Genomic DNA, 12,226 nt, shown 5'->3' with positions numbered 1-12,226 from the left:
TGAGAAAACTCTAAGAATCTAACCTCTTATGTAATATTTTTAAAAAGAAGATAATACTTGGAAATTCTCAGGAAAATTATAATAAAGTGTGTCACTGAAAGTATAGTTACATGTACTAATGGTTGTCATGTTACTATACGTAAGATGTAGTAGTATTTCATTCATCAGATTTACTGGACAAAAAGATATTTATCCGTGCATATCATTTCTTAAAATCTGCCCCTCTTCTCATGTTTTTTTTTTCTCCTTTTCAGACCCTCCACCAGTGCTGCGTGTTGACGACCGGCAGCGGCTGGCGAGGGAGCGGCGTGAGGAGCGGGAGAAGCAGCTAGGTATCCCCAGCCCTCTCTTGAGCTTTCAAGGACACCATTGTTGAAATGTTACTCTTTTCCCCTAGAGGATGATGGACAAACAGACATCACTTTAATAAGCATGCTTTCTAGCATGCCTTTATGAGTTTTGCAGATGAATTGGGAAACACAATTTAGTATGTTGATATAAACATAGAACTAGGGCTTCCCTGGTGGCGCAGTGGTTGGGAGTCCGCCTGCCGATGCAGGGGACATGGGTTCGTGCCCCGGTCCGTGAGGATCCCACATGCCGCAGAGCGGCTGGGTCCATGAGCCATGGCCGCTGAGCCTGCGCATCCGGAACCTGTGCTCCGCAACGGGAGAGGCCACAACAGTGAGAGGCCCACATACCGCAAAACAAACAAACAAACAAACAAAACCCATAGAACTAAATTTTAAGCAACAATGAAGTCCGGCCCAGGATTAGGGACATCTTCATTTCTTGTATCGTAATGACAGTTTAATGTGGCACCGGAGGGCATGTATATATGAGAGGCGTGATGGCTCAGCTTACATTTTACAACTTAAAAAATACCAGGAGAGGGTTTCCCTGGTGGCACAGTGGTTAAGAGTCCGCCTGCCGATGCAGGGGACACGGGTTCGTGACCCAGTCTGGGAAGATCCCACATGCCGCGGAGCAGCTGGGCCCGTGAGCCATGGCCGCTAAGCCTGCGCGTCCGGAGCCTGTGCTCCGCGACGAGAGAGGCCACAACAGTGAGAGGCCCGCGTACCGCAAAAAAAAACAAAACAGGAGAGCCAGCATGTGGTTCTTTTTATGTGAACAGTTATGAGACTGTGCACTGCTAGGGCACTCACTGCTTTCCCTGTTAAAATAATGCTGCTGTTGAATTTATAGACTGATGCTACCAATGTGCTGCCAGGAAAAACACAAGACCTGTGCTGAGGGGTCTGATTTTTCTTTTGTTATCTAAGGCCCTTGCAAAAGGTTAGCAACTGCAGCATTTGCCACATAATCACCTAGAGAGCTGGGTCACAGGACTAGCTTACCAGGAAGCCAAGATCCGAGCACTCAGCAGTCCTTGTCTTCCAGAACACTGAGTGAGGATATTGGTGCCAGCTCCTCCTTTAATGTCCATTTATGCAAAGTTGCTAAAACAGGATACTCTCTTTATGTGCCTTGGAAAGATGAAATGCCTAGTCAGTGTGTCTCATTGTTTCTGGAGCGTCTGGATATTTTAAAACCAGAGCTGAGTTAGGTTGCCACAGTCTTTCCAGTGGATGACCTATAACTTTTCTAAAGTTCTACTGCATTTTGTAAAAGTTAATGTTTCAGTTGGAAAACCCAGCCCCATATCCCATCTCTGATTATTTGTATTCAAGAATCCAGATTTGTGAAATTCACTGGAAGCTGGTTTTCAAAAGTCTGTTGACATTGTTTACATTCTTTGAACACAGGCCTCTTTCTCTCCCTTGCCATCACGGTCATGTGAGGTCATTTCTTTTGCTGCCAAGGTTTTTTCAACACAAATTTCAATGACTTGCTGAAAGTAAACAAGCTGCGTGTTTCTGTGTTTAGAGTTTGCACCCAGGCTTGAAGTTCCCTGCCTCTGTCAGGTCTCCCTCGGGCTGGTAGGTTCTTGGAGAACAGGGGTGCCTGTGGCCCTGAGGGGGGTCCCTCTTTGCTTGGAGTGCTGTGCAGTCTGGAGATCTTTCTTCTGTGAACTGTGCCCACTGCTCCCCAGTAAAGGTCAGTTAGACAAGTGGATCAGAACTGAGAGGGAAAGGCAGAGCTACTAAAGCAAGAAGAGATTCCAGGTGAGCATAATTATTTACACTGTGGTTTTGGATCCATCCAAGGAAAGATAAGCACTTGTGTCCTCTCCCCTCTCCACCCCATCCCTGTTGGGTTAGGTTTCCCACTGTTAAATGTCTCCTTAGCACTGCAATGCGGATTCATATCTACCTGAGTAAAAGTAGCTCCATAGGGTCAGGAGACTACTCCTTTATAATTTAAATCCCATCATGAATTAGCTTCTACATCTTAACTCATACCTTTCCATTTGGGTTTCTTTGTCTTTCAAATCCAGGCGTTAGTTTTTTTTGTAGAAAGTATAAATATGCTAGTCACACAAAAATCATTTCCCTTCTTATGCTATAAAGTTGTATAGCTCTGAGCCTGCAGATTCTCCCTACAAGTTGCCTAACTTTATCTGTTGTGTGGCTGGGTTTCTTCTTAATATGTGGCCCCATTTTAATTCATATCGATGATGTAGAACATGGCTTATTAGTTTATATAGTTAAAAACTCTATTTGCTAGGTATTGTGTTAAGAAGATGAATAAAGGTTGAGGCCCAGCCCTCCAGGGCTAGCTACAGTCTAGTGGTGGGGAGGCGGGAACAGATAAACACACAGCAATTCTAATAGAGGGTGGTATTGAAGGGGTGTGCACATGGGGCATCGAGAACCCCACAGAAGGACCTAACCCAGCCTGAGGATGTCAGGGGCCACCTGAACGTCCAACTAGAGGATGAAGAGGAGTCATCCAAGGAGCTAGAAGAGGTGGGGACTATAGAGCACTGACGCAAGACAAGTGGCAAAAGGGCATCTGGTAACAGACCCAACCTGCTTATCAGATTCAGATTCTTTTTTTTTTTTTTTTTTTTTTTTTTTGCGGTATGTGGGCCTCTCACTGTTGTGGCCTCTCCCCTTGTGGAGCACAGGCTCCGGATGCGCAGGCTCAGCGGCCATGGCTCACGGGCCCAGCCACTCCACGGCATGTGGGATCCTCCCGGACCGGGGCACGAACCCGTGTCCCCTGCATCGGCAGGCAGACTCTCAAACCACTGCACCACCAGGGAAGCCCTTATCAGATTCTTATATGGGTCAAAGTAACGTTCAGATTATTGTATTATCCTGTGGTCACAGCTTTACTTTGTTGGTGAGCTAGCATATCATAGACATGGTTTTTCTTTCTTCTTACCTCTACCATATTTAATACCATAGTTTTCCTTCTTTTTTTTTGACCCCACCACTCAGTTTGTGGGATCTTGGTTCCCCTGACCAGGGATTGAACCTGGGCCCTCGGCAGTGAGAGGAGTCCTAACCACTGGACCGCCAGGGAATTCCCAGTTTTCCTTAATTTTGATCTTATCTCTTTTGTTGTTGTTGACAGTCATAATTTTAACGAAATACATTTTTATCTATCATATTTCTATTTTATTTTACTCATTTTTATTTTTTACTGCATTATTTGCATTTTCTTTTAAAATTTCTTTTAAATTTTGGCCTATTCTTTTACACTTAAGCTGTCAGAGTAGAAACTAATCTTCATAAATACACAAACATACATGCACATGTACATTTGTAAAAGAGTCATCTAAAATCTAGCATCTAATTTAAGCTGTGCCTTAGAATACATAAGGGTAATTTCTAAAAAAATTTTAGTTCTAAAAGAAAAAGTGCAGCTGATAAACTACCATAAATATAAACTGTGCTTTGCATAAGCTATGATGGGAGTAGAATAGTTTAAAAGAAAAAAAAAAAAGGTGGGAGGGGTGGGGAAGGGCTGTCACTTAATAGCAGGTCTTTGGGGTGTGCTTTTTGAAAACACAAAAGCAGTCGATAATATCAACTATTATCAAACTTTCAAACTTTAAAGCTTTCCAAGTTAGAAAAAAAAATACTTTCCAGAAATTCCAACAAAGCAAAGTTTAAAGTCATTGGCCAGTGAGATTGATTATTCACTATTGGATATAGGTTGAAATTAACATTGAAATCATTAAAGATTTTTTTCTGTAATCGACATTTTTAAAAAGCAAGTTAAAAAGAGGGGGAATAAAGGTCTTTGTTTTGGGTTGCAAGTCATGTTTGTATTGTTTTGCAAACAGGGAGGATCTATTAATAACTTTCTGTAGGATAAATTTCTGAGTCATGCTTTAATGCTTTATGGTAGGATTATGTCATGTGGCCTGCTCTTTCCACATTATCCCTCAATTTATCACATAAAATCAGGCATAATTCTTCAAGTACGGGACTGTTCTGTTTGTTTGGTTGAGCATATGCACTCTGAAAGCTTTATTTTTCTGCCTTAAAAGGTTTTCCCATGAAGAAATCTCCTCAACCACTCTATTTCATCTGATTCTATTCAGGCCATTCCTTCAAACTTCTCTCTCTTGACTTCTGCATCTTTTTTACCATCTCTCTTCTAAGCTTTAATTTTGGTTCTCTTCCTGGGGTAAGTGGGAGAATTGTATTTGTAATTGTACAAAAAAGGAGAGTTGTGTCATGGTTTCAACCCTCCTTTTTTGATAACATGGGTTTCACATTTCCAACTCACTCATGAGGCAGTAGATGCTTTCCTGTTGTCTGAAACTCAACCTCTATACCAGAGGTCCCCAACCTTTTTGGCACCAGGGACCAGTTTCGTAGAAGACAATTTTTCCATGGGGGCGTGGTGGTTGGTTGGTATAGGCGGTAAGGTGAGCGATGGGGAGCGGCAGGTGAAGCTTTGCTTGCTTGCCCACCCCCCACCTCCTGCTGTTCAGCCTGCTTCCTCACAGACCTCAGACCTCTACCGGTCCGTGGCCCACAGGTCGGGGACCCCCACTCTATACAACTACATTGCCCATCAACGTTCACTCCAGAACACTCCTCTGAGGAATTTCTGTGTCTCGGTCAATTGCACCAGCATCCCCCTGCCCCTCCCAATTATCTTTCCGCTATTTTTGATGCTTTCTCCTGCTGCTGGAGGCACTGGCATCTTTCTACCAGCCTTAACTACTGCATCATTTACAGAATGAAACGTGGTGGTCCAGGGCTGTGCACTGCCTAGTCTCCACTCAGACCTGTTGAGCTGCTTGTAGGCACCAGTGGTCAGTCTGGACTCAGCCTAGTCCTCTAGCTGGGGCTTCAGCTACCTCTAGCCTGGTTTGTAGGTGGAATTTGTCACACTCACTATCCCTGAATCCATTTAGTCACAAGACCAGCAGGCCTCTGTCTTCAACATAGGTCTCAGATCCATGCCTTTAAATTTGCTGCCTCTGCTCTCATCCTAGTTCAGACCTTAGTAAATTTAGATTTTAGTTACCCAAAACTATCTCATAGATGTACCTCATTCCTCCAGCTCGGTCACGGTTAGTTCCAGTCCTTCTTTTTGACGCCTTCCTGGTTTTTATGATCTTTCCCCTTTTGGAAACTCTCATTTTCTTACTCTATATCTTGCATAACTATCATATTTTAGCTCATGTTCTAGTGCTACTTTATATGCTACTGAACTTTTTGTATTTGGAGTTTATAGAACTTTCTGGTTGTATATATTTTAAGCTTTTAAAGGATATGGCCATGGTTTTCTAATTCTTTTTATCCCAATATTCAGCGCTAAATATAAAACAGACACATAATAAATATTTGCTGATTTTCCTGATTTTACCCAAGCCTTTAATTACATATTAATAATATTAATATTATTCATTAATAATAATAATGTTTATTGAGCACTAACTATGGGCCAAGCAGTGTTCTAAACACTTCACTCTGTATTATCACATTTAGGTGCAAATTATCACAATGGTTGTACTTTTTGTTGTGTGAGCCTGCCATAGTTGCTGATGTTAAGTTATTTTATGGACTGTCATTTATTTTATTTTAAAAGTGCATTGTGATAATTTAGCTCAGGGGAGGAACTGAATCTTAAAAAAATGGGATAGTTAATAGACCCTTTTTTCTTTCTGCCATATCAACTATTTAAGCATATTTTTAATATGTACAGGGTCACCAATATCAATGTTTACATTCTTCAACAAGTGGTGATTCTGTTAAGTAGAGAGTGGTCCCTATGCTTCAGATGCGGTGGTATATTTTCCGAAGTTTCAGAGCTGGACACATACCCAGCTCTCACGTGGAGGAAGAGCTATTCTGCTTCCTCATGCACAAGCAAGGTACATGAGTGCTGTACTCACTGTCCATTCGACACAGAACCAGAGGGTAAATGTAAGTGTTGGAGCAGATTCTGATCTTTTTGAGAAAATTTTGTGGCATTGACCATTTGTTAGCCTTGGAGTCCATTAAGAGTCTGTAAGAACTTGGAATAGATCCTGGTTACTAATTTCTCTTCAAAAACATCTACAAGAATCAAAGCATGTAGAATTTATGCAATAGTATAAATTTTTGACTTTAGATAGTTTAAAGTAATACTAACTACCACCACCACCTTTTTTTACAGCTATTTCCTGCTGTTTTAATTCACATATTCATTCACCTAATATTTGATGTGTGGTCACTATTGAGCCAGGAACCCTGGGGCTCTTAAAGTGAAAGATCAATTTTCTAACCTCCTGGAATTTACATTGCTATGCACTCCACCTGGAATGTTTGTCCTGAGAGATGCATGTAGCTCATTCTCTCTCCTCCTTCCGATATTGTTTAAATGTCATCTCTTCAGTGAGGCCTTCCTTGGCCATCTTACTCAAATTTGCAGCTCCCCCAAACTAGTCCTCCATTTTTCTCCACGTCACTGTTAGTATCTAAGCATGTATATATTTTATTTGTTTGTTGTCTGTCTGCTTTCACTGGAATATAAGCTTAATAAAAGAAAGGACTTGTGTCATTTTTAAATTTCTATAGCCTAGTACCTAGAATAGTGCCTGGCGCATAGTCGATGTCTAACAATTGTTGGTTGAATGGTAAATGAATAGTAAATCTGTATGTTTCAATATAAGTAGAGGTGAATGCAGCAGGTATACTGCAAATTAGTTAGACATTACCAAATTATCAGGTAATACCCACCCTTATAATAGTCCACTCCAACAAGTCTGAAATTCTTATTCTTAAGCATTTTCTCAGTTAGACGAACGAGGATACAAAGGTAATCTATAGAATAGCTGTGCCTTAAAACTGCTTGGTCTTCATATATGTTATGAAACTAATAGTCCTACAATATGTTGACAAATTCAAAGGAATATCTAAGGAATATTTAGCAGACGAATAGTCTTCTGTGTTTAGGAAGATATAAGGTTTCCCTTTTTGAAGGTGATACAGATTAAAGTTTGAAGTATTGATGTGCATGGAGTCACATTCCCAGCTGGGGGCTTTCTGAGAGTCTATAAAATAACGGAAGCTTATCAGAGAATTGTATGATTGACTTATAGCTCATGAAGAAAAAATAAACTTAATCAAATCTCTCATTCAGTTCATTCATATTGGATTTTATCTCTAAGTTCAAAGCTGTACAGGAGATCTATCATAATGTATTATATTAGAAATAACAATAAGATAATCTGAAAAGGATTTTGACCTTCAATTAAACTATTTTTGCATTGTTTCTCAGATAATTTCACCACACTTCCTTGCCCTTCCAGTCACAGCTTTTCTGCTTTGCTTCCCTCCCCACCCTTCTTACTCAGTGTGTTGTCACCTCGGGCAGCAGTATTAATGAGTGCAGTCAAGAGAGAAATGATCATTTCAACCTGGCTTAGAATGTTCATCTCAAAAATGTTGATAGAGAGGTTAGAATTAATTAGTAAACAACCAGTGGTGCCGTACTCTGATTAGCATCATAAGTGAAACTGTCCCTGGTTTTACATTTCACATTATTATCATTGATAGACAGTCATTGGTTTTAATAAGACTATCCACACACCAAAAAAACAAAAACAAAAGCAGACTTTGGGAAAGTCTTTCTAATCCAAATTTTTACTGGATAAAACTTTGACAGATTTGTGGTCAACCACGGCATCTGCTCTCCTAAAGTTGTCACTTAATGAATGAAGTGTACAAAAGCTCCCAAGGCCTCCAGGCAGGTTATGAACCACCAAAGGATCTAAGTACATGTTAGTGGGAGGAATTCGGACAGGAGCACATACCAAAGCACTGCATCATGAGTCAGGCTCAGGACAGGAAAGAATAAATGGGTGTTGTGGGCTGGATTAGATAACTCAGAGGTTGAAGCTTTGACCTAAGGTGAATCATTGTGACTAAGCAGCCATTGTTTATTTCTCCCAAGTTGACTTTGCCTTTAAAGCTGACAGTTAAAAGGTCTTAAAGCCTGAAAAGTAAATGGTCTTTTAAATAGACGATGACGAAGGCCAAGAGTGACATTAGAAGATCAGGATCTTCACATTGGATGAACCCCTTGTCCCGATCTAGAGAAGGAGCTTTAGTCATGGGGAGGTGTTCCAAATCCTGCCTTTTAGCATAATGGTTCCTCGTTTTCTTCTAGAGTCAGACGGTCCAGAGTTTGGATTCCAATTCCACCACTGACTAACTTTGAGACATCAGACAGGTTACTTCACTTCTCTGTGAATAAGTTTAATAAAATAAGTTTAATAGCAGTGTCTGCCTCACTGACAGCTATGAAGGTACTGCTTGTAAATCACTTGGTGTCAGCATAAAGAATTGAGCACAGCTCACTGTGATGATGGTGGTGATAAAGATGAGGATGGCAGGTCATGTGACCCCAGAGACTGACCTAGATGCCTGGGATTGGAGAAACCTAATGTTTCTGAGCTACAGGGAGACAAAGATAGAGGGGTGTTTGTGCTTCTGGTCTAGTAGGCTGGGGCTCAGTAAGACAGCCAGGGAAGAGGATGGCAACATTCTATAAGGAGTGAAAGTGGATTAGGGTTGAGACAGTAACAAAAAGATTCCAAGGACAACCATTGCTCTGTGTGCTTTAGCAAAACTCCATTTACTTTAGCTGAGGCTAAACCCTCCTTTAGGCCTAGCTCTGAAGATAAGAAGTCCTGGCACAGTATTGCTTTCCTATCTCCAAAGAAAGGGTCTAGATATTTCACAAGTTATAAGCACTTCAGCTGTGTCTCAGCACCTCAGTCCCATTAGTCTACCGCTATGTCAAGGGAAGAAGGCAAAGTAGGAAGTCCCCTCGGGCAGGAGACACAAGTGTTGTGGGTCTCTGCAGGGTCATCCATATTACCAGGCAGTTCTCCAGTGTAATATTCAAATGAGAGGAAAGTAGAAACACAGTTTAAATGACTTGTTGAGAAGGCTTTGAATTAACACTAAGGTTCAATGTAAATCACTTTGCTTGGAACTCATATAATCCTTTAACTCCTTAGCTCATTTATTCATCATACTTACTTTTATCATCTGCTGAACTAGACACAGTTTTATATGGGTAAGAACTCAGTAAGAGCAGAGTAGTTATGATCTAGAGTACAGGTAGGAGTCTGAAGGAGCTATGGGAGTGACTTTGCCACCAGAGGAAGGGCCATTTGACCCAGGACTTGAAAGATGGTTGAAGTTTGCCAGGTGGGAAGAGGTGTTTTGAGCAGAGGGTATTTTGTAAAATTATACATGATTATACGGTCAATCTAAGGAGTTGAACTGGGGAACAGTAGGGAACCAACAGGTTTTCAAGCAGGACTGTGACATCGGGTTGGTTTGGGGGTGGGGGGGAAGATGTCTCTGAGAACAGTATGAAAGATGGATGTGAAGAGGAGATAGACTAAACACCAGGAATAAGAAGGGAATGAGGGGGCTTCCCTGGTGGCGCAGTGGTTGAGAGTCTGCCTGCCGATGCAGGGGACACGGGTTCGTGTCCCGGTCTGGGAGGATCCCACGTGCCGCAGAGCGGCTGGGCCCTTGAGTCATGGCGGCTGAGCCTGTGCATCCGGAGCCTGTGCTCTGCAGCGGGAGGAGCCACAGCAGTGAGAGGCCCGCGTACCGCAAAAAAAAAAAAAAAAAAAAAAGAAGGGAATGAGGGCTTAAATACAGTAGAATCGAAAGGATGGTGGGGGGAGACACTGAATTCTGATGTAAAATGATGGAGTCAATTGTGGAAGTGTGGAGTTAGGTTGGAGCATCCATGAGGTGAAATTGAGAATGACCTCGAGGGGTCTAACTTTGTAAACCATTAGGAGGTCATGTATCTGCTCTCAGAACATAGAAGGCAGAACAGGTTCTGGTTTGAGGTAGGGATGAATATACAGATATGAGTAAGGTTATATGATGGATCTGACCAGGAAATTCAAGTGGAAATTTTAAGCAGGAAGTTGTGAATATGGAGGAAATCGTGTGTAGTAACAGAAAGTACAGGCTTTGGAATCAGAGCTGACTTAAAATTTCATCTCTACCTCTTTTAGACCATGTGGTCCTGGGAGAGCTATTTATCCCCTTTGGGTTTTTTTTCTTCATTTGATTTTTACTACCAGACAAAATGGGATTATTATTCCCACATTTATTACAATTTTATTTTCATTTGCCTGATAGCTATTTGTTCATTCATTATTTTCTTTGACACTTTGTTTAAGGTTTGTTTCTTTTAAACTATGTACCTGGGTGTTTTGTGTTTTGACCTGGTCTAAAACTCTCAGTCTTAACTAATAGGCTTAGTTTTATTCCTTTTAGCTTAGTTTCATTCCTTTTAAACTTTGTTTTTTTCCCTTTTTATGGTAGGGGTAGGGTTGGTGGTGTAGAAGTGTAGACATTGGTTTGATGCAAGTACTGTTCAATCCATGATTCCCCGTATTAATTTAGAAGTTGTGCTATAATTTTCCATACTATTAGTGGTTACCTTTTCATTCCCATTTCTTCATTATTAAATAAAATTAATTAGTATTTCCTACACAGATGCTCTTATTTTTCAGTCCACAGCCCCCCTTCCCAGGGTTGATTAACCAAGTTAAGCCTTTTTTTTAAATTAATATTTAGCACACACAAAAAAAATCAGTGTTTTCATACCAACATAAAAATGAAATTTATTTGAATGTAAGTAATCACAATAATTATTGCGATAAAGCACAGAAATTAAATTTTTAGCTCTCAAAATCAAAACAGAAAGAAACCTAATTGTAATCCCTCATATGTCCTCAAAGGTAAAAACAACTGAATCATGGGAGTGAATTGAAAAAAGATCTTGGAGAACATTTTGTACACACTCTCTAACTTAGAAGTCAAAGGGGTTAGCTAATTTTTCCAAGGTCACACAGAATTAGCGGCAGAATCAAGATCCAAACTCAGATATTATCACTTGTCATTTTCTGACTTTTCATGATATTACTGGCTGTTCTGGTAGCCAGTGTTACCAGTAACCTATTCACATCCTTCCATATCCTAGCATGAACCTAAGCTGTGTGTGTTTCAGAGGTTCAGTGTTAACGTTGCTCTGTTCTCTGAGTGTCATCATTTTCTTTCCCTCAGATGGTAGTGGAACACGTTCTTCACCCACACTGTTGTAAGCCTGCTCAGAAGGACCAGGCTGGGCACTAGATGGTCGAATGTGACTGGGACGGGAGTTGACCCAGCCCACGAGTGCACCATCTGGTTCTCTGTCCTATCTGTGTTCTTCTGTTTAGCTGCCTTTTTTCTGTAGTGATAAGACAGGAGTTAGTATAACGATCATAAAGATTGACTCACTATAATTATCTACATGTACGGAGTCCCTACCACGCACCTGGCACTGCCCTAAGCACTCTATATGTTACCACGAGCCCACCTGGCAGCCCTGTCAGGAAGACGGCTCGAGGAAACGAGACCACAGAAGGCACTGCTTGCTCAGTGACACATACTGGGGGGTGGCAGGAGTGGGGGGTGGACTCAGGTTCCTGTGAAGCCAGAGCTTCTACTCTATCCTACACCCTTTCGTTTCAAACTCCTTTTAGTACACGAGTCACTGTGTGTTTCTAAACAGAGTTCAAATGGATGGCGAATTTCCCCTTTGTGTGGCACTGACATACTGTTACAGTGTCATTGAAGTATAATCCTGGTGGCAGCAGCTCAGGGATGGGACTGGGTTGTTAAGATCCAGGGGCCACAGTGGGTTTTCATTTCATTTTTATGTTATGATCTCAGAGTCCAGGAGAAAATGATAACTTCACAAGAGTAAAGGTTAATGATATTCATCACAGGTCCTTTTTTGGGGACATGTTATTCTTTTATAGAGCTGCCGCTATGAAATTAGT

At 41.3% G+C, this 12,226-nt stretch overlaps 1 protein-coding gene across 1 annotated transcript in view; it reads left to right on the top strand.

Moving 5' to 3' along the window:
- The window catches only part of MAP7 (microtubule associated protein 7), a gene marked incomplete at its 5' end in the record, with an annotated part of 169,736 nt that overhangs the window by 118,006 nt on the left and 39,504 nt on the right, over window positions 1-12,226 (top strand). Inside the window, one exon of the mRNA XM_079716922.1 lies at window positions 255-332. Coding sequence (XP_079573048.1) covers window positions 255-332 — 78 coding nt within the window. The remainder of the gene's footprint in view (window positions 1-254; window positions 333-12,226) is intronic.

Source organism: Hyperoodon ampullatus (assembly GCF_949752795.1).
Source record: "Hyperoodon ampullatus genome assembly, chromosome: 12".
Classification (NCBI taxonomy): Eukaryota; Metazoa; Chordata; class Mammalia; order Artiodactyla; family Ziphiidae; genus Hyperoodon; species Hyperoodon ampullatus.
The sequence above is the reverse complement of the archived record's forward strand: the minus strand, read 5'-3'. Positions and strand labels throughout refer to the sequence as shown.